The sequence below is a fragment of the Phyllostomus discolor genome, chromosome 1, assembly GCF_004126475.2.
Source record: "Phyllostomus discolor isolate MPI-MPIP mPhyDis1 chromosome 1, mPhyDis1.pri.v3, whole genome shotgun sequence".
NCBI lineage: Eukaryota > Metazoa > Chordata > Mammalia > Chiroptera > Phyllostomidae > Phyllostomus > Phyllostomus discolor.
In genome coordinates this window covers 138007407-138030748 of record NC_040903.2, presented here as the reverse complement: position 1 = coordinate 138030748, position 23342 = coordinate 138007407, and the positions used below count along the sequence as shown (strand labels likewise).

General features: G+C 36.8%; 1 protein-coding gene across 2 annotated transcripts in view; it reads right to left on the bottom strand.

The window, feature by feature from the left end:
- PRKD1 (protein kinase D1) overlaps positions 1 to 23342 on the bottom strand; it is a 325575-nt gene that overhangs the window by 24989 nt on the left and 277244 nt on the right. For both annotated transcript variants that reach the window (XM_028506138.2, XM_028506139.2), the window contains 3 exons: positions 22507 to 22559; positions 20379 to 20451; positions 18187 to 18293 (listed from right to left, as the gene is read on the bottom strand). In XM_028506138.2, coding sequence (XP_028361939.1) covers positions 18187 to 18293; positions 20379 to 20451; positions 22507 to 22559 — 233 coding nt within the window. The remainder of the gene's footprint in view (positions 1 to 18186; positions 18294 to 20378; positions 20452 to 22506; positions 22560 to 23342) is intronic.

Here is a 23342-nt window from a genome sequence, read left to right as displayed (position 1 = left end):
CGCCATACATTCTTATGTATGACCTATATTTTTTTTGCATTAAATCAAATGACCAAGCTTGTTTTTACATGTAACAACAACAACAAAAACAGAATATAATCGTGTTGTGTTTCTCCAAATTCTCATACCATACTGGTAGAAAGTATTACTTTAGCCTAGAGAAGATAATGCTGAAGACTGGAAATAGAAAAAAAAAATTCAAGCTATTATTTTCTTTTTTTTAAGATTTTATTTATTTATTTTTAGAGAGGAAAGGGAGGGAGAAAGAGAGAGAAAAACATCAATGTGCGGTTGCTGGGGACCGTGGCCAGCAACCCAGGCATGTGCCCTGACTGGGAATCGAACCTGTGATGCTTTGGTTCATAGCCTGAGCTCAATCCACTGAGCTACACCAGCCAGGTCAAGCTATTATTTTTCTATTATCATGCGTAATTCATCTTATCTTTTTAATACCTTAAAGTAACTCTAAGATATGCTTCAATCACACTGGTCCATGTGACTTGTTCACAATTTAAATTTTCTATATAAAATATATAAACTTTTCTTTTTAAAAAATATTTTATTTTTAGATAGAGGGAAGAGGAAGGAGAAAGAGAGGGAGAGAAACATCAATGTGTGGTTGCCTCTCATGTACCCCCTACCAGGGACATGGCCTGCAACCCAGGCATGTAAGCCTGACTGGGAATCGAACCAGTGACCCTTGGGTTCACAGGCCAGCTCTCAATCCACTGAGCCACACAACCCAGGACTATACTTTTCTATATAAAATAACTATTCAACATTTTCCTCCTAATGTCCAAAGTAACTGAATTACCTTATTTTGCTATGTATAATGCAAACTTTTTTGCCCAAATATTTTAGGGAAAATTAAGGGTGCACATTATACATGGGTAGTACCTGAAATACCTCGTATCTGTTCTTGTGTTTTTAATTATTTGTTACATAAAATTTCTCGTACCATAATATGTTAAAAATGCTAAAATTCCTTTATAATACCAAAAATAAGTTGCTAAATATAAATAAATAATTGAATTCAAATGAAAGTTTTTTTCCCTGAAAGTTTGGCCTAAAAACATGGGTGGGCAGTATACATGGCAAAATATGGTAATTAAAAAATGGCTTGACAACTGCACATCAAATATGGCATACTAGTGTTCAGAAAGAATTTTTGCTAACTTTCCAGGCCTACCTCAGGAATTCAGATGATAAATTCCATGGCAGAGTAAGTACTACAGGACGCTCTGGCCATCTGTTTGTTGCATTTAAGTAATCTAATTTCCAGGAAATGAAACATTTGGTCAAGTACAGGAAAGAACAGTGTCCATTCACACATAACAGATGATGACATATCCATGAGGTGAATATAAGTTGTTCAGAAGTCTGGGAGGAAATATCATTTGGAGATCAAGATAAAAATTTCCTGACTCAAGTTGCCTAGAGAATTCTTTTGCTATCAAAAGCAAAGGCTTTTTATATAAGTAACAATATTTTATGACAAAAAATATTTAACTATTAACATCTTTATGTTTACATTCTATTTTGTATTTTCTGGATTTGTGTTAACATTTCATTTGTAGCTATATTTAATTTTAATAGTGTCACTTTATATATCATTCCATCTATAGCTGTGAAAAATTAAAGATGTCATATTTTCCCCGTGCTTCATTCAGGATACTTTACACTAAAACATGAGAGTTGGGAAAGGGGAGAATTAGAATGGACAATTTTTCAACAGGATATTTAGGAGCAATGCAGACCTAATATGGGGACTTCTCACAACTTTTCTATCAAAACGACTAAATGATTTAGATTTTAGCTCTAACCGCACAGAACGATATGAATTTAAAAGTGATGAGTGCAGATCTAAATTCTAAATGCCATGAAAAGCAGAAGACTATTCACAGCGGTGTGGGTGGGGACATGAGGTGCCTTTGTCAGAGGTAAAGCACTCAGAGGCTTTGTGGATTCTCATCTCTGCCAGTGTGCCAGGGTCAAGAGACACCATCTTTCCATTTTCTAATTACAGTCTCTTACAATTTAGGCTTCCCTTAGTGGCCCTAGAAATTATAATTACCTAATGTCTCATGAAGGGGAAACAGCATGTAATTCCCTGATATTTAAAAAAAGTCATCATGTTGACAGCAGATGACTATAAAAAAACTAAATATAATACTCAAATTGATATGGTAAGTTCATCTCTCCTTCCTAAGTTCCATAATCTTATACCCAACTGTGTTTTGGGGCATGTTATTTAAAGGAAAGATGTCTAACAATGCGAACTGATGTCCTTCCTTCCAAACTTACTCTTTTGGTGTTTCCTCTCTCAATGAATGGCCAGACATCCCCATTAGCAACTGAGAGTCACATTAAATATTTTCTTCTCCCTCAATTCCAAAATCAATTGATCTCTAAAACAAATAGCATCCACCTCCTTAATTTCTCTCACACTGACACTTCACCTCATCCCTATGGATCTGCCACAGCCTCCCAAGTGATCTTATGTTAGGTCTCATTCACCTCCAATCCACTCTCTAAAGGACTGTCCTGTGATCTTCCCAGAGGCGATTCTGGATCATACCCTCTTGCTGCAGTTCCATGGTGATCACCACCAGCTTTAGCAGGCGGTGCACGTACCCCCTTAGCAAGGCACACAGGGCCCTTCACAAATGGCTTATTTTCCTCCTCCCACCCAAATACTTCACTTTTTCTCTCACATATCTACCCATCTCTCTGGTCAGAATAAACTATTTTCAGAACAAGCCGTGCTCTCTCCTTCTCTATGCTTTCATACACGCTGTTCTCTCAGCAGGAATGAAACTGTTTTGCCTGGTGTGAATTCTCAGCTGTCAGGCACCTTCCATCGACCCCCACCGTCCGACTTGTGTGTTTCTGTATTTTCATCGTCTTTGGTACAATCCTCTTTCATAACATTTAACATATTTAGTTACTGGTGAACCTATATGTCTGTCTTACAAGACTACAAGCCCCTGAAGGACTGACTGTATTTTATCAATTATATTCCCAGAGTAAGCCTAGTGCGTGGTACCCAAGACAAGTCTGTAAATTTAAGGATCAAGAATGATCCTTAATGGAAGGATCAAGAATCCTTGTATCTCCTTTCTTTTCAGTACATGAGTAACATTCTTTAAAGCTTAATTTACTAAAATTATGTTAATACATATCTGACACACTCAGTGACATAGTACATTTTGCATCTAAAATGGTAGACACTGATGTCCTCTCTTCAGAAAAAAAAAAGTACCAGACTTTTTCACTTTGAGTTCACTTGAATCTACTAGTAAGCAATCTCAGGATTCTGCTGATGAATGATATGATCAGAAGTAATAATATTTTAAGTGATAAATACCAATAATATGGATGTGAATATCAAAGATGCTACCAGTGGTATGAATTGCAAAATGATTTTCTAAAGACCCAAGATATCGTCATTTCCAGGTGCTGTTCCCTCAAAATATAGGAGATTTGGCCACTGCTTCTGTAAATATTTCAGCATATTTTATAGGAATAAACATTTAATTTTCCTTCTACCTAAGTGATTTGTGTTTATTTTATATATGGCTCTTAAAAAGAAGACATGCCTTAGTTTTACCCCATTCTCAAAGCCCACAAGAAAACATTCACAGAAAGAGACAGGCAAAGCAACAGCAGCTAAAGACCATCGTTGGGATATTCCTTTTAAATAACCCCTTCCCTCCCTGCCAGTTCTCCCTTGTACAACTTGTGAAAATCTGATTTCCTATGATTTCATTAGTGGCCTGAGGATGAGAAAGAAAGCACTGAAAATGGGCTAGACGATAATGATCACTGCACTTCTAACGCCCCTTACTTGGAAAAGGCCTCACAACCCCTCCTTTCCATCCTTTTTGATTTGATTTACAGATGTGACAACAAGGAAATCCTTGAGGTCTGGAGCATAGTTTCAGGAGCACAGTCCCTGGACACAGACCATCTATGAGTTTCAATTCCAGTTCTGCTACTTCCCTGCCTTCCATTTCTTGATATGTAAAATGGGGTGGGTGATAATAATAGTGTGTCTAAACTTGCAATACCACTAGGACTTAATGATCTAATGATTACAAAAGGCCTGGAATTAGACTCAGAACACAGTAAAGGTCAGGTGTTACTGCTGGGAAGACTCTGCAACTTACAAAAGATCTGGGCCACACTGCAGTTTGATAACTGAAAGTTGACTCCAAGTGGCAGAAAAGAAAACTTCCCTTTGCTTTTCACCTAACACAGGCTACATCAGAAAGGAACTGGCAGAAGCTTGCTCCTGCCAGTTTGTGCTCCCCATCTTTCCCCCTGCTGCGGTTTTATACTTCAGGGATGGGGAGAGGGATTTCTGCTGGGTTGTCAGCCAGGTGGAGGTTGTGCCTGGCCCCACGTGAGAGCCTCCTGCCCTAGAGTGAGCGTGGAGATCGCTGGACTGTAGCATGTGAACATGTTTCCACTTCACGTCAAGCTGGCAAAGACTCAGTTTAAGTAGGCTCACGCTTTAGTAGTCACCTGTCTTTTAGGAGATAACATTTTTTGGGGGAAATTTCACATGTAAAATTTTAGAAATGCACACTGATGTTAACCTAGGACAAAACAAAGCTAACACATGCTGTCAGAAGAATAAAGGCACATTGTATCACTTCAACAGTAAGATTAGATATACCAATCCATCCTCCTGTGAATGGGGGTCACTGGCTGACTTTTAGATCAATGGGACCACAAATTTAACCCATTAGATTCTAGGAACTCAGAAAGGTTCAGATCATTCCTAGTAAAAATTGCTCTCCCATCTATCAGACTGGAGTGTACTGTTACTTCTGTGGTGGGCACTAAGTGGCATGGATCGACCCTGGTTAAATATAGGTCAACATTTTGTGGGAGAAATAACAAATGAAAGCATCTCCATGAACTGCTAGTGACAATACATACATACTGTGCCCAGAGATCAAGAAAGGCAGTCAACTTTTAGGTGATTAGCTTCTATGCACAATTTACCATTACATTTTTTCATCTTAAATTAGCTATAAATCTGTGTATTATATTAATACCAGACCAAGAAATTTTTAAAAAGACCAATTCAATATCTGCATAGCAAAAAAATCAGCTCAAGCCTGGTGTCAAGCTTCTGTGTTAATGTATACCCATACCCTATCTGCACACCTCAGTCATTCTGCACTTCATCAGTTATGGTGTGCTTCGGTTTAGCTTCAGCTTTGCTACAGACATGTGAGAAATACAATGTCTTCTTCTTTCACTACAAAAGGAAGGAGAAGCTAAATGCAGAGGAAGAGAAGGAATATGACAAAAGCACTTTTAAAAAGCTCTCATCATCTCTCATGTTGTTTCCAGCATTTTTTGACTTTTCACCAGATGACAATACTATAAAAATATCTGACATTTGCTACCCATAACCAGGAATCCTTCATATTAGAGCTAGGAAGGGGAAATTAGCCCACTGTCTGGACTCATACTCTGAGGTTTCATGGGCATTGGTGTTTGTATGTGGCAGAAGTGGATACTGTAATTTTGGGAGGTGGGTGAGTACTTTCTGTCAAGAGAACTCAGGACAGACCCTCACCTAGCAAGGTTCCTGTATGCATTGGAGTACCCACCCCAACCCTGAACCAAGGTCAGAGTTTCAAGTTGAATTTAGGCAAAAGAGCATGATATTGGAGAACCAGAAACAAAGGCTTCAAAGACAGAAAATTAGTAACTGATCAATACCATTAGAAAAAATATTCAGTGTTAGAAAACATTTCCCCAGAAAGCATGACCCCCTTTCCTCGATGCCACTACTCAGTCTGTGTGTGTATGTACGTGTGTGTATAAAAAACTTCAAATATCTGGATAATTTCCCTATTTGCTACCAAACACATAGCAATGGAGACACAGCTGAAACACATGTTTATTTACTGTTAATCTACCTGGTTGGAGACATGAACACACAAATCCAAACTTGTCCTGGAGTTAGATTTAAAGCATAATGTTTAGCAAATCATATCACTGTAGACCAGCTTCTACATTTAGATGTCAGCACTTCACCAGAAAGTTTAACATTCTATCACAATGTTAAATGTCTGTGCAGACACATAACCCCCCCCCCCCCATGTCTTACATGTCAGAGAGTGGGAACTGGAATGAATGTACAGGGTCTATTGGGCAGGGAGAGAGGACAAGACGTTATGTGCAAACAGGCCAAGTGGTGACACCTTACATTTGCATAAGGGTTCTGTGGTAAAATGTGTTTATTCTCAAAATTAAACAAGTTCTTAAACATGGGCCTTCTCAGAGCTCACTTCCCAGATGTGGATGACCTGGACATATGTAAATTGTTTTAGTGGGGCTTCTTAAACCCCACCCCCTCTCACAAATGAATTTAACTTTTTCCCCAAAATATGCCGTGAAACACTGAAGTAAAAAACATGCTACACATCATTTCCTTCAGGCCCCCTGAAACAGTCCTGTGAAGCAAGTGCACCGAGTCAGATGAATTCCATGATTAAGGAAAACAGAGTTAAAAAAAAAGATTTACCCGAAAAATAGAAGTTTTGACTTGGAACATGGCTTTTTGCCACAAGGTTTTTCACTATGACTAACTTACCAGACACAATATTTGAAAAATTTTGTAAGTTCATTTTCTTTTTCTCATAATAAATCTTTGTTTTCATTTTCCCTCTACTTTAGACATGCATGCACATAATCTACAGGCTTTATTTCTTGGAACATGCAGAAGATAAGATTACACTGGAACTGAAAAACCTGTCTAAAGAAACAATTCCAAGTAATTTCTTCTTGCAATAAAACACAAAGAAAGAGATATTTGAAGAAGTATAATAAACATATCAGGTGAAACGATGGCAGTGCGGCAGGAGAGTTAGCTTAGGAAACGGAGTCCCTAAGTGAGGACACTATAGATGGGACTTGTGGCTAGACACCTACCCATCGCTGCCCCCTCCCAATTTCCTGGGTGAGAAACAGTTAATACAAACAAAACCCAGACTCAGCCAGAGTTGGCAACTCAGATCTCCCTTGCAGTTTTGAAACTGCTCTGTTCTGCAGATCACCATGACAGTTCTGAGGAGATCAAAGAAAGAGCCACCGTCCAGAGAGGAGGAACTGAGACAAGCTGTGGCTATGACCAACCCCGTGTCAGAGACCACAACCTACCTGCCCATTCCTCCCCTCACCCACAGCTGATAAAAACCTCTACCTGACTTCCTCAGCATGACTCACTCTCTGAGTTCAGCTGCTCTCCCTTCCTTTGAGTGCTTACTGTCATTCTGATACATCTACTGTGCTTTGCCAAATCTCTCTGTCTTGTTGTTGAATTCTTTCCCGCACAGTAACAAGAGCTTGGACACTGGCACGGGGCTGCAGCCTCCCACAGCCTCCCCAGGAGTCCTTCAGCACCCAAAGTATAAACTGACCTCTCACTACACACTAAGAAAGAAGGTAATCAAACCTGGCATATTTTTCTCTAAAAAATGGCTTCATAATTTAAAAAAAATCAGTAGTTTGCAAATATTTCATTTTTCCCCCACATTTGGCAAGATTATTCTCTGGTTTTCTATCATGATTATCTCTGCCCTACATACTCTTGATCATCTCTTAGGACTAAGAGAAAAAAAGTCACATATCAAGAGAAAAAAAAAACACGTATTCACAAGATATATATTTAGTCTTGCTCCATGAAGAAAAACTGCCATGTTTTTTAAACAAAAAGGAAGGAGGATTAGGAATATTTTATTGTTTTATTGGCAGGCTCCGCAATTGGGCACCCCATGCTTCCTTCAGCTGTGGATACAGAAATTTGTTCAACAAATACTAAATGCCTACCGGGGGCCAGGCATACGTTTAGGCATGTTAAGCCTGACCCCAGTCAATACATGTTCTTGTTATGATGAAATTATGTGTCTCCAGGTTCCCTACTTAGAAAAGTCAACATTGAGTTATTTGATCTTGCCCTTGGGAGCTAGACCTACAGCCCAGTGGCTGTGAACTAGTAATATCTAATGAGTATAAAAACTTTGCTATGTTCCAGGCACTGCTGAGTTTCACAAATTATCACATTTGATTCTCATGTCTATGAGGTTTTATAGATAAGGGTACTGAGGCAAAGAAAGCTTTATAAATTATGCAAGCTCCCAAGAACTCTTAAATACAAGTCTAATATTCTAATCCAGGTGGTCTAACTCTAGAGCCTATGTTCTTTAAACACTATGCTACACATTGTCTTAATTCAAGTTTATTCAGGACTTCAATACTGCCTGTTCTAACTACTATGCTTCAGGAGCCATGCTGTTTAAGATTCCCCACCATGATCATTCAACCCATCTGAGCATGCTTCTGGATTTCCGATTGCTACCCGTTGTCAGTTACCTCACCACAGTACCCTGCCCCTATACCTGTGACGACACTCACCCTGACAATCTGGACTCCCTATCTTCCTGACTGACAAGACCTCTTTTCTACACCTTATTCTATTTTTAAACCTGTGAACCATCAGTGTTGTTCTCTTACCAAAATCCCTGCTGATCTTATGGTTCCACTGCCTTTCAAGGAAAAATTCTACATGTTACTGTTACATATTCTCTGATTTCCTCTGCACACAATATACAACCCCCCCACCCTCAATGCACACACACAGGGCTCAGCTTTTGAGACAGCCTGTAACACCTGGAAACAATGAATGTATTCTACAAACTTTTCCCACTCACCGAATACCAGAATTTTGTAATTACAGCCTAAAATGTAATGATTTATTTATACAAAAGGTATTATAACAGAGGCCCTGAGAAAGAATTTAAGGAAATTCAGTATGTGATTTCAGACAACTTTGTCAAATGTTAATCAATTACCTGTATCTTTTCTATAGTCTAGGCCTTGTGGAAGTTGAAAAAAACAGACATGGCTGAGACCTTCAAACTGCTTGTAATCTAATTATTACATAAAACACACCTGATAAATATTAAAGTACTACCTTATTCTAACACTAGAAACCAAAAATAAAAAGGAGATATGGAAAAGAGCATAAGACAGAGAGGACTGGGGATCTCGAATATCAATCAAACACTGATGAGCCAGGTAAACCAAGGCTGGCATCCAGGGCTGGAAATAAAAACCAAGCAATGGCTGGAGGTTAAGAGTATAATAATGACAATGACTGGAATAGAAATGGAAGACTCAGCTGAACAGGAGAGATTAAGTCCAATGACATCACCTGTACTGCTACAGGACAGGACAAGAAGACAGGTTCAATGAAATAAGGAAAAGAAAACTAAGCTATGGAGAGATAACATGGAAGCCCACCAAAGACTCATCAGGTTGTGGTCTTCAGAATGCACCAGGGGAAAGGAGGGCCAGGAGGATGACGATGGAGTGGGAAGCGGGAGAAAACTCAGCTACCAGGATTATCATCAGTTCCAGTAAGCAAGGCATGAATTCAAAACTCAGGTATAGTCTAGTGACAGTGGAAATGTGAGGGCTGTAGCCAAGATCACTTAGAAAGAGAAATGAGGTGATTGTGACTGTCACTGCTAGCTGAGAACAGCCTCTCACAAAGTTTTCTTGCCTTTAAACATTCTTCCTATATATGTCATCTCTAAATATTGATGCGATCATAACAATTTCTTTTTCCAAATCCTTCAATAATTTACAATCATTCAAGCATAATAGAATCCAGTTGATTTGGCACAACATCAAATCTCTGTACGAACTCACACAAAACCCATTTTCTGGTTTTACTGCATATTCTGTCCCACCACATGGTCTCCAAACTAAGGCAGTCTCTTCAGGAACAAAAAGAATTTTAAGGGCTATGTAGGCAGAGAGAGTGTTTTAAGAGCATCTGTTTTGTTTACATGTGTAGCTCTATTGCCTGGTACATGGGGAGAACTCAATAACTACTTCGAATGAATGGCTGAATGAATCGTAACAGTCCATAAATAAGCTCCAATACAGATCTGCCTGAGAATATCCCTGTGGTCTCAAAATTCTCCGTTCCCAAGTTCCCTTTCACAACGATTTTTTTTCTCACTTTCCAAAAGAAAGGCCTGCTTCTCACATATTCCAAATTACAAGAGCACCCACCCATGGGGAGGAAAATACTCTTGGATAAAATAAACAAAAATTTCAAAATACCGTGTTGGTGTAAAACAAATTACCTTAATAACTTCAAAATAATTCTTTGCCAAAGAAGTTTCTAATTCATGCTTTCAAGAAAATTAGAGAAGAATTTAGTGGATTTATTAACAGAGGATTAAAATAAATTTCTAAAGATAAATCACTTTTTTGGCTTACAACTTGTCTTCTACATTTTAAAAAAGGAATTGTTGCTGAACTTTGTCTAATTCAAATAATAAGTTATATTCACCCATGAAATTATCAACTAAATTAAAAAATCATTCTCATTAAATAACTTATTTTTAGTAACATTTTAGTTTTTATGTTGAACATAGATAAAAATTTACAGAATATTTATTTTGCTTGATAAAGCTTTTACCAATCATTATTGTGATGATAGCTTAATCCAGAAGAAGGCTTTAAGTACTTAAAATACAATAAAAAATTAAAAACTGTACTTATTTTTGCTCTGGCTGGTGTAGCTCAGTGGACTGAGCACGGGCCTGTGAATCAAACAGTCACTGGTTTGATTCCCAGTCAGGGCACATGCCTGGGTTGCAAGCCAGGTCCCCAGTGGGGGGTATGTGAGAGGCAAACACACATTGATGTTTCTCTCTCTCTCCTTTCCTTCCCCTCTCTCTAAAAATAAATAAATTATTTTTAAAAATTGTACTTATTTTTATTGTAAATAATTATGAAGAGGACCAATAAAAGCCTTCCAAGTATAAAAACACATTACATTGGAATATAATTCTGTGGGAAAAGTATAATATATATTCACAGAAAATAAGGAAGTTGTAAAATACTGTATTGTTAAAATAAAGCCTATTCATGTATTTCTAAAAATGGTTGATAGAGAATTTCAAATGTCTATATTTAGATTTTAATGCATACATTTAAAGGAGTGATAAAACAGCTTTATTTGCAAATACCAAGATTTTCAATTCACTACAAAATTAAGACTCTGTAAATTTCTGACAAAATTGTTCATATACCAGCAGTACACAATTTTTTTTAGAACTGTTTCTTCTAAAATAACCTTCAGCTTCCTACTCACTTTTCACAGAATATTGGTGTTGCTGAGGTAAGTAGCCCTCAGCCTGATGGCTCTTAACACCATTTCTTTGGTTATCACACTCAAGATTTCATCAATGTTGTATTTCCCTTGGAACTCTCCTGTTCCATCACCTTGGCCTTGATCATATGCTTCCCCATTTCACTATGCTTCCACAGCTGTCCTGGTAGCTACTGGTACCTGATGGTCCTAACAGATGATAAACACTTTAGGGGGTTCCTTCATTTGTATATGGCCCAGAAACCCAATAAATCACTTAATTTAAAGGAAGTCCTTCACAGGTGCTGATGAATGACAACATTTTCTTTTCATTTTTTTAAAATTTTAGTTATTCCATTATAGATGTTCCAATTTTTCCCCCTTTGCCCTACTCCACCTGAGCCCATCCCCTACTCCCATATTCAATCTCTACATCATTGTCCATGTCCATGGGTCATTTATACATGTTCTTTGATTAGTTCTTTCTCCTTCTTTCCACCCTTATCCCCCTCCCCCTACCTTGGTCTCTGTCAGTCTGTTCCATGTTTCCATGCATCTGGTTCTATTTTGTTTGTTAGTTTATTTTGTTAATTTGGTTCCTTTTACAGGTTAGATCCTATGGTATTTGTCTTTTGCCACCTGGCTTATTTCACTTAGCATAATAGTCTCCAGTTCCATCCATGCTGTTGCAAAAGGTAGGAGTTCATTCTTTTCTGCTGCACAGTATTTCATTTTGTAATGTACCACAGTTTTATGATTTACTCATCTACTGATGAGCATTGTTTTCAGCACTTGGCTACTATAAATCATGATGCTATGAACATAGGGGTGCATAGGTTCTTTTAAATTGGTGATTCTGACCCTGGATGGTATGATTCAGTGGATTGAAAGCCGGCCTATGAACCCAAGGGGTGCTGGCTCAATTCCCAGTCATGGAACATGCTTGAGTTTCAGGCCAGGTCCCTGGTAGGGGGTATGTGACAGGCAACCACACATTGATATTTCTCTCCCTCCCTTCCCCTTTGTCTAAAAATAAATAACATTGGTGATTCGGGATTCTTAGGGGATACTCCCAACAGTGAAATGGCTGGGTCAAAATGGAATTGCAGTTCCATTTTTAATTTTTTAAGGAAATTCATACTGTTTTCCACAGTGACTGCACCAGTGGAAGCATTTCCATCAACAGTGCACTAGGGTTCCCTTTTCTCCACAGCCTTGCCAGCACTTGTTTATTGATTTGTTAATGATAGCCATATTGACAGGTGTCAGGTGATATCTCATTGTGGTTTTAATTTGCATCTCGCTGATGGTTAGTGATGTAGAGCATCTTTTCATATGTCTGTGGGCCCTCTGTATGTCCTCCTTGGAGAACTGTCTATTCAGGTCCTTTGCCCATTTTTTAATTGAATTGTTTATCTTCCTGGTGTTGAGTTGTATGAATTACTTAGAGATTTTGGAGCTCAAACTCATATCTGATGTATCACTGGCAAATATGTTCTCCCATATGGTCAGTTCCCTTTTCATTCTTTTCATTTTGGTGATGGTTCCTTTAGCTGTGCAGAAGCTTTTTAATTTGATGTAGTCCCATTTGTTTATTTTTTCCTTTATATCCGTTGCCCTAGGAACTAGATCAGCAACAATATTGCTATGTGGGATATCTGACATTTTACTGCCTATGTTCTCCTCTAAGACTCTTATGGTATCATGACTTATAGTTAAATCTTTTATCCATTTTGAGTTTATTCTGGAGTATGGTATAAGTTGGTGGTATAGTTTCATTCTTTGGCATGTACCAGTTCAGGTCTCCCAACACCATTTATTGAGGAAGCTATTTTTACTCCATTGTATGCTCATTGAAGGAAAAGGTTCTTGTTTAAGAAAATGGAAGACTGATAGTAAACTAGTCAAAATTAGGGAGAGAGTATCTTGCAAGCAAGGACATTAGATTTAAGCATTTGGATTTAGGCTGGTTGGCTGGAGGTATGAGAGGCACAGCAAAGTGAAGATGCCCAAAGGTCAGAAATAGGAGACTGAAGTGCCTGTGAAAGATCTGATCTCAACAAAGACCTGTGAAGAGATGACAGATGTCTCTCTTAAAGTGATGACCTCACTCTGGGAATGAGTGAAGCATTTAGATGAATGGAAGGAGAAGTTTGAGAAGACAGTTGGAGGAGCTAGCAGGGAAAGAGAAAAAGGATCTGTTACATGCAGGGGTGAAGTGGGGAGCAAGACTGGAAGAGGAGCAAAGAGTCCATACTGCAGAAAGACTGAGATTAGTCAAATGGAATAAAGACTAAAACACAGCCACAGTGCCAGAGCTGAACAAAGGTAGGGGTAGAGGACAGGAGCATGGCAAAAGTCTTGTATTTTCTTACAAAAGATGTGAAAACCAAAGATGAGAAGGGGAGTTATGAACAAGAATTGAAGGCAGAGTAGAGCAGAAATCTGCAGTGCCACGGTACAGAAGGGAGAACTGGACCACGGCTGGGAGAGGCAACCTAGGTAAATCAAGACCACTTTTGGTTGTTGCTGTTTGTTTTGGTTAAAAGAGGCTTGAATGAGAAGAGGGAGTGCTTCACATTACAGAAACCAGAGTGACAGGAGTAATACTAGGAGCCAAGTACAATGCAAGGGGACACATTTATGACCTGTAAAATTCTCACGTATTTTTTTCTGCATTCTGTATTCTATGTTTAGTACTTTTATGATTCCAAAATGCTCCCATCATTGTATCACAAACAGACGCTCTGGTGTTATTCCTTATATAAACAAATGAAAGTTGATAATTACAAAAAGAAAAAGAATAGTGTATCAATTAGAATTATATTAAGAAATAGTATCTGAAAGCTTTTTATGCATTGTGATATTGTAATGTTAGAAAATGACCAAATAAGCCCATGTCAATAACTTAAATTATGTTAAATATATCATTCCAATATTACTTACTTTTGATTTTAAACTTCCAAGTTTTCTATGATATACTTGCATTTCCTTATAAAGGTTAGTTTTCAGTGATATCCCTAATAATCATAAAACTGTATATTTTTAATTTTGTTGACATGAATAGAAAAAATAATTTCAAATTTATCATGTAGTTTTAACCAAGTTACACAATTTGAAATAACAGTATAATTAGGATCCATTGGGAAGTTTATGAAATAATTTTAACACCTACATTAATTAACATCATTCTGAAATATATAATAATAATTAAGTATTTACAGGTAATGAAAGCAGCTATTCTAAATAATACAAATAAGGAACAACTATGGTGTAAGATTGACACTTGCCTTGATTTTTAATTGATGAAAATTATCTAAAAAGCTTACTTTTCTAATGACTGAATTAGACCTTGGAAAGCCTTTGCTTAGGTTATATACAGAAGATGAAATGAAAAACAACAACAACAACACAGTTCTACTTTTTTGTCCATAGTTTTGCAACCTTGAAGTCTTGTATAAGCTAAGGTACTTTTTTACAAACATAGAAAGAAATCTAAATTTGACCAGCAGACTAACAGATTGCATGAGGACCTTTAAAATCAGCCACTTCAACCCACATGATCCCCTTCTGGAGAATCAGGAGGAGGGAGGGGGTAGGACAGAAGTTCTCAGACTCCAGGTACAACCAGAAACTAGGACACTAACTTTGGTAAGTTCAGCACCACAGGGCGGAGGATACCAAATGCTTCTGGGTATCACTTTATATCCAGAGGGACAGAAATCTGTTTCTCAAAATTAGTGGAAAAAAAAAAAAAACCCTTCTCCACTGTTCAAGTGACTTCAATCACAGTACTTTTTCTAAGTAGATCAATCAGTGAGTCCGAATTCCAATCCCCAGTCCCTAACTCCATTACACTTTGAATTTTCAGGTTCAAAAAAGTGAATTCTTTCTTTTGCTAAGAAATACAAATGGGCAATGAAGGCTTTCAAAGAACAAATCACACATTATCTTTCTTAATTAACCAACCACTTAACCATTCACAACAATGTGCAGTCTAGGTTTTTGCTACCTGGTTAGACACTATACATTCTATTTCATGGGATAAAATGGTGTTTCTATACAGTTTTAACAACAAATACTCACTTGACAAGTATTTGCTAAACATCTAATGTGTGCCAGGTGTTCAGGATATATTAGTAAACAAAACAGTGATATCTCCCTTCATGGTAGGTATATTCTGTGGGTGGGGCTGGGGTGGGGAGAGAACCCACAATAAATATAATAAATGAAATCGATAATGGGCTAGAAGGTGTATGTGTTATGAAGAAAAGGAAAACACAGACTGCAGTAAGAGGGGTGCAGGGGTAGGTATGGGGATGACGCTGGGTGCACTGCAGATTTAAATAACGTGTGAGTGCGATGCTTGCACAGCTGGTGGTATCTGTGCTAGTGAACTCCACTGACTCTAGGTACTGAATTACAGTCTTTCCTGAGAGGCTGGCATATCTGACAATGGCAAAAGAGTTCAAACATTCTTTTCATTTGTTTCAGTTGGGGGAGGTGATGAGCTCCCTATTTTTGGTGAACAAATTTTGAAACAATGGCAACTCTAGGATAAAGTATGAACTCCTGAACTTGGTATCTGCATATAATTAAGCCAAACTTGAACAAAACTCATTGTACAGGTCATATAACTGAAAATTCAATACACAAATTGGTAGCATAGTAAAGGTAGAGCTGCAGGATATAAGTTAAAGACTTAAGACAGTAAGGACCAGGGTGCCTTTGTCCCTACCTTATCCACTGGACACAAACAGTGCTTAGTTCATGATATGATTCAATATGAGTAGGATGAATGAAGCAAAAAATGACTGGGGACAAAGAAGATGTGATAAGTGAAGAGGTGTTTGAGATTTCAGGCCATAATAAGAGAGGTGCTTGACCTCTTCATGTAGTCAAGGGGCATAATTTGACTTTTAATCCAACCTAACTTGTTTTAGAAAACCATATTATTATAATTTAAAAAGTACCAAATGTCTGCTTATTGCATTTTAATTATTGACTACACCTGTTCTTTTATTGATGTATTTATTTATTTGTTTTAAAAGGGTGCAGAGGAAGGTATTTTTCTTTTTTTAAAGATTATATTTATTTATTTATTTATTTATTTTTAGAGAGCAGGGAAGGGAAGAAGAAAGAAAGGGACAGAAACATCAATGTGAGAAATACCGATCAGTTGCCTCTTGCATGAGCCCTGATAGGGGGCTGAACCTATAACTGAGGCATGTGTCCTGACCCTGAATTGAACAGGTGACCTTCTGCTTTGTGGGACCACACTCAGCTAACTGAGCCACATCCCTCAGGGCTGCACCTATTCTTTTAGAAGAGGAGATGGGAGGCAGGTATGCTCAGGTATATTTTATTTTTCTACCTCACTGCAGAGGCAACAGCCTGGGCTGACAGGCTCAGGAAAGCTGATTAAAAGGCCTAGGCACAGAAAATCAGACCTTCAAGAATGACCAGGAGTGTCCAACCTTTTGGCATCTCTGGGCCACAGTGGGAGAAGAGGAGTTGTCTTGGGGCACACATTAAATACACAACCACTAACGAAAACTGGTAAGCACAAAAAAAAAGCTTTAAAGTAAATTAAAGCTTTAAAAGCTATAAATTTGTAATTTTGTGTTGGGCTGCATTCATAGCCATCCTGAGCCACATGTGACCCGCGGGCCACAGGTTGGACACCCTCTAGTCCATCTTCTACAACTGCCACTTGGACCAGGAAAGCCCTCTCATGCCCTGGAAGTTAGGAAGAATATCTCCGCCTAATGCCAACTCTGGAGTGGCCAGGCTGCAAAGGAACAGGCCTTCAGATACCACATGGGAGTGGAGACCAGGAGAGCAAGGGCCAAGTTTGGGAATGTGTCATTTACTAAGTTTTCAAATGTCATCTGCAGCTCAATGGTGCCTTTCAAAATTTTTGTTTAAATATTTTTGTTAACTGATTAGCAGGCACTGAGCTATAATTCTGTGAACTGACATGTTCAAAACTGTGGCCATCTTCTCCCCTGTGAAAATGGGACATTTATGTAGTCGTCCTCTGAGTCCTCTGTGCGACATTAGTTATCCAAAAGCACAGAAACACTGCCTTCAGAAATCTGAATCCTACACAGGTTTGTTATTATTTTTAGTTTTCTGTACACATGAGCTTCTTTAGGGCAGAAATCGTATTTTTTCAACTTCTAATTGTATGAAACTCAATAAATGGCAGCTAAATGAAACAAAAAAAAATGAAGAAATTCAATGTTTCATTTCATTAGCAATGTTCAAATGAAAATTACCCAATAAAACTATGAATTAGAAATTATGATCAGCATGCATGACAAGCAGAGAATTAGGGCAATTATATAAAAATGGGCATTTATCAATGGTCTAAATTTTCTAGACTAGATAGCTAGTTTGACCATATTTAGTATACAATTGCTCATTTCCTTCCGGTCTACAGAAAACATTTTAATGATTAAAAAATTATATATACCACATAATACCACATTTATCAACAAATTCTGGCTTTAAAAAGGGACTTATCATTGAGAAGAGTTAAGCAACATGCTCAATATTAAATGAAAGATTTACAGTAAGAGACAAAAGGAGACATTAATAACATATATTACTTGTTTACCTGATATGCTGACAGTTACACCCTCAATTCACATAATTATGGCAACATAAAGGGAAAATGTTTATGATGAAAGGTAATTTAAAGTGTAAAAGAAATGGTCTTAGCATGTCCACTATGAACAAATGCTGAAACATTACCCATTTGCTGAGTACTAATAATGTGTAAAAATCTACAATTAAGTACATAAAAAAGAACTGCTTACTAGATCTAGGAAAGATACTACCCAGCCAGTAGTTTGGTGCATAATCTGTCTTTTCAGTAATTTTAAAGTGTTTCTCAATACCTATGTCACACATATTTGGGTAACTTTTCTTTCTTTGCAGAAGTAGAGAGGTATTCTATAGCTTCCTAATGAAAAACAAGTGAGTACCTGTAGAATTGCAACCTCATTACGAAGCTGGCTTTCTTGTTTTGTTGGAAATCTTAATTTGTCAATGATTTTAATAGCTACATCTCTTCCTGTTTTACGATGCTTTCCTTTAAAATAAAAAATAAAAATATTAGTATGTTATTAAATATCTACATTAAAGAACACCAGAATTAATAGGAACACATATAAATTGTAACAATGTTTCACTAAATAAATGAACATTTCTGATGTGCATTAACTTATATCCATAAAGATTTCATTTCTTGGCTTCATTATTCTAAATCATACATGTACTATAAAATTAGCCACAATTTAAAACATAAAAAATTGGAACATTAAAGCTACATGTATTAATAGCCTGTTATTTTCTCATAAAAACATATGATTTAGAAACAGGATACTGAACTATTTAATATATAAAATACTCATACCAACAGTACAGTGCTATCCTTAAGAAAGCATAGTTTTAAATTCCTGGTAAACTAATGTGCATTATAATGGAAGGAGTAAAAATCTTGGTTCTGTCACTCACTAGCTTTGTGATCTTAAGCAAATCACTTAAGTTTTCTGAGTTTTAGGTTCCTCATCTTCATGATGTGGTTGAAGAGAGAATTAGATGAGAATTAGATGAGAATTAGATGTGGTTGAGAGAATTAGATGAAATGAGATAGGTAAAGTACACACAGTTTCCAGATAACTATATACACTCAAAACATGTTAGTTATCATCATCACTGTCATCATTATGACATTACAGGCCATTTGCCTACAATACATCCGTTTAATTTTCACAACAACCCTTTGACGGAATCTGTAGGGCACCCTTAAACTCTCAACTTCTATGCTACTCCATGCAGTAAGCATAGAATAGAGTAATATTAATTTAATGCAAATATGAAAATGAATTTGAAAATGAAAATGGGCCTAATTACTCAAATTCTTTTGTCACATACAAACTAACTTGAAATTCCATTATTTCAACATTTGTTGCAAATCTCTTTTTTTGTCTCTACTCCTCTGTCACTAAAGTCTGTGACCTCTCTTCTGAGACTCTGTCCTCATCCACTTCTTTCTCTGCATGTCTAGTCTTCACCTCTCAGTCTTCCTGGTGGAGGCCTCCTCCTAAGTCTGCTCCTTCAGCGTTGTCTGTTACAAAGTATCTGGCACCTGCTGGTGTCTCTAACCTCACCTTCCACACCTGCCCCACCCCTGCATTATCTGCAGTTAGGGAAATTTAGCATGCTCTATATACCATGATTTACTGATTTACTTTTGCATGAGATTATTACACTGTAGACCAAGTACACTGCGCTGCACTTGGTCTCCCCTATTACACTCTTAGGCGTTAACAAAAAGCACAATGGTTGCTGACTCACTGAAAGGTCTGCCATAAAAAAATCATTTGAGTATTTTATAAGAATCAAAATTCCTTTGTAGAGTAGAACTTGATTAATTTTTAACTGAAAATACAATATTATAAGTAATATTGAATAAGACACTGCAATTGTTTCAGAGCACCCCCACTTCACAAAAAAAGATAATTTGTTACTGATTGTATTAAGGAAATAAAAGTTATGTCCTTTTATAGCATAGTAAAACATTAACACTAAATATTTCTTAAAGACTTGAAAAATACAATAGAACTGGCTAGAATCTAAAACAGCAGTGATTAAAATAATAAATTTACTAAAGAAGCTTGAAAATAAGAAAAAAGATAACAATTTAGTATTTCATTTCAAAAATTTTAAAAACTTAAACATTCATGAAATATATTGTTAAAGGTATTAGAATTAAAAGTTTTTTTGTGTTTAGTTACGTGATTGAATTTCTACAGAGTTCTGACAAAATATACTAAAAGGAAATTGAACTAATTTGTTTATAAACGACAACATCCTGGTTTCTCAACATTATGTCTGAAAAAAAAAATTTAACCAGTACTGTGTATACAGTTTGTCCATATTTAAGCAAAAAAAAAGATTTTTAGAAATAGAAAAACTTCTTTTTCAACACATGAAAGTACCAATTTTCCAAATAGTGATTATTTCAAGAGAAATATCTAAAAAAAGAAAACAGAGAGATTTATATACAACCATAAACACACATGTCTTGTCTTTTATATAGTTTCTCAGAGATATTAGTTTATAAACACAACTAGCTAATTTTTAAATAAAAACACTTAGTGAACTAACCTACCTCCATAAACAATTCCAAACTGCCCAGAACCCAGCACTTCATCAGGAAAAATCTGATACACCGTGCTGATGTCCTACAGGTGCAAGTCCAATGGAAACAAACGGGAAGTGGGAGAAAATGTTAGTCCTAACAAATCACACGACGTTATTAAGTATATCACAGTGTGGTTAAGTATATCATACAATATTAAAATATTAAATAAATATTTTAAACATATTGCAAACACTAGATGAAATCTGCAATAGGACCATAATATTCAAAGTACAATATTCAACTGATGTACTATTGTAATGTTTCGAAAACTATTCTGCTCTTAAGCAGATGAGTAATGTCCATGAAATATGTCTCATTAGAGATAAATAAGATTTTAGATTATAGAATTATCATTTAGTATCTATATTCAAAAACAGATTTGCTTATCGAGATGGCTAGTTAGAAATATGGGTTAAGTAATCATAAATCTGGGTCAGTCCTAACTCCAACCACTCCATTTTTCATGGCTAGAATGGTGAGCCACTTCCTTATCAGCCACCGTGTCTCCTAGAGTGTAAACTGAGAGGAGGGGAGCTGAGTCACTGTGAGTGAGTCAGCAGCAGACACAAGGGAGGATGGCACTGCACTATGAAACTCATCTGTGAGGTAACGTAAGTCCTCCATTTCCACCACTTCTGGAGGAGACGAGTGTCTACTCTTTCTCTCTTTGAAATAATAATTGCTAAATAAAATATAACGTTTTAATCTATGTTTTACAGTCTGTGATTTGATGACATGTATTAAAGCACAACGCAATACCTTGCCACTGCACATATTTCTGTTACATCCTATGGAATCTTCACTCGTAGTCTCTTTGTCCTTTCAAAAATAAGTCCTTTTACATCAAATCCTACCCTCCTTATATCCTACATGTTCCTATCCTTTTCTTTTGTCTTTTCCCCTAGAAAACAACTATAAGTTGTCTCCATCCTGTGATCCCTTCAGAGTGGTTATGGGGTGAGTTCAAGGTTATCTGGAGATAAGAAAGTGAATTAATACTACTCCAGCATTCTGAGTCTAAGCTAGTCCATCTTTCTATGATAGCTCAATAGCCCACCCAGACTTTTTAGTGGATGACTGTGGCCAAACAGGGTGGAATAACCCCACAGGTATCTAGATTTTCCATAAGGCTTACAAGTTAACCTATATTTCTCAAAGATTTCTCTGGCTAAGCAAAAGCAACTATCATGTGATCAACAGCATAAACATTCATCTAATCTTCACTATGAAATTCTTAATTCTCTCCGATCTTTGGATTTCAGTTGATGACAATTTAGTGAAGGTTATAAAGCTATGCTAGAGATAAAGAATTTCATGGAGTTTATTCTTTAAAAAACTAACTCAGATCAGTGTGAGTAAGGCTGAAAACTCTCTGCTTTTGGTCACAGGTAAAGCAGGGAAGAGACAGCAAAAGGTCTGAGTCACAGGATGAGGTGAGAAAGGACTTGCTACTTCTGGGCAACTTGCCATAGTGACAAAGTGCAACAAATAGAGCAAATAAACGATGGAGTGTAAATTATTTCATAATATGTCTGATCTATAATTTTCACAAACTGAGCCTAAAGGGTGGAGTTAGATGGCCCAGGTAGCATGAAGGCTAGAGCGTAGACCCATAAACTCTAACTTATGCAGCTTTCTGGGGGCCCCGTGATGTGTTTAAGTGACTGTAAGAGCATCTGAAACTCCTTGTCACATGAAAACACTCCCCGGGCGCATTTGAGAAATGACAATAAGGGCATGTGTAAGCAAGTCATGCAACTCAAAAAATTTATCTTATTTGGTATCGTGTAATATGACCCATTAAAATTCTAGTACCAAGATTGGCAAATGTGTGAAAAATCAGGAATTGCAATATAATTGCTTCCCTGAGATGAGAAATACATAGTTAGCTCTTAACACTACAGTATAGATTATAGAAAAATCACCAAAAAATACATATAATGTTTATGCAATCTTATGGAAGAAAAACACTATTTTATTTTCTAGAAAATATGAAAAAATTAAAATGTTAGGTAAATAAGACTGCATTTTAAGATGTCCTAATTTTCCAATTAAAACACATTACCAAGTTTTATATTACTAAGTACATACTCACCACATTTTCTTGAATCTGGCAATTTGATACTGAAATACTCACAGAAATATCTCCTGGAAATACAAGTTAAAAAAAAAACAAAAAAGAAGTAAGAGACTTAATAGCATAACAGGTAAACACATACTTACTAATCAAGCTGCAGGATATTTTTCAATCATAGCAATTAAATTTTTCTACAGAAATGTCTATTAGCCTATTTCTTTCATTTTACTCTTGTAGATTTACTCAGTACTTGGCTTTGAAAAGTAATGTATTATTAGTTTACAGTTAGAGTCAAGTTCAAATACTGGCTTGCCACTTTGTAGCTCACAAGCTGAAATAACTTAATCTGTCTAGGGCCCAATTTCCTTACCTGTAAAATAAGCAAATCGTTAATGTCTGTCTACCTGTTGGGGTTCTTTTAGGCATTAAGTTAAAGAACTTATGTAAAATGCTTAGCACCAAAGTAGGCATATATATTTTATTAATATGTACATTAGCTGGAAGATCAGTTAAGAAGTTGTGAGATATCATCAGATAATGCCCTATGATGTGAAAAACAGAAGGTCTTCCCCACAGGTTTCATTCTTGATAGTTGTAAAATTTAAAATTATATTCATAGAGTCCTGGGTGGGGTGGCTCAGTGGACTGAGTACCAGCCTGTGAACCAAAGGGTTGTATATTCGATTCTCAATCAGGGCCACAAGCCTAGGTAGGTTGTGGGCTGGGTCCCCAGTGTGGGGCATGTCAGAGGCAACCACACGCTGATGCTTCTCTCCCTCTCTTTCTCCCTCCCTCTCCTCTCTAAAAATAAATAAAATTTAAAAAAATAAAATAAAAATTGCATTCATATACAT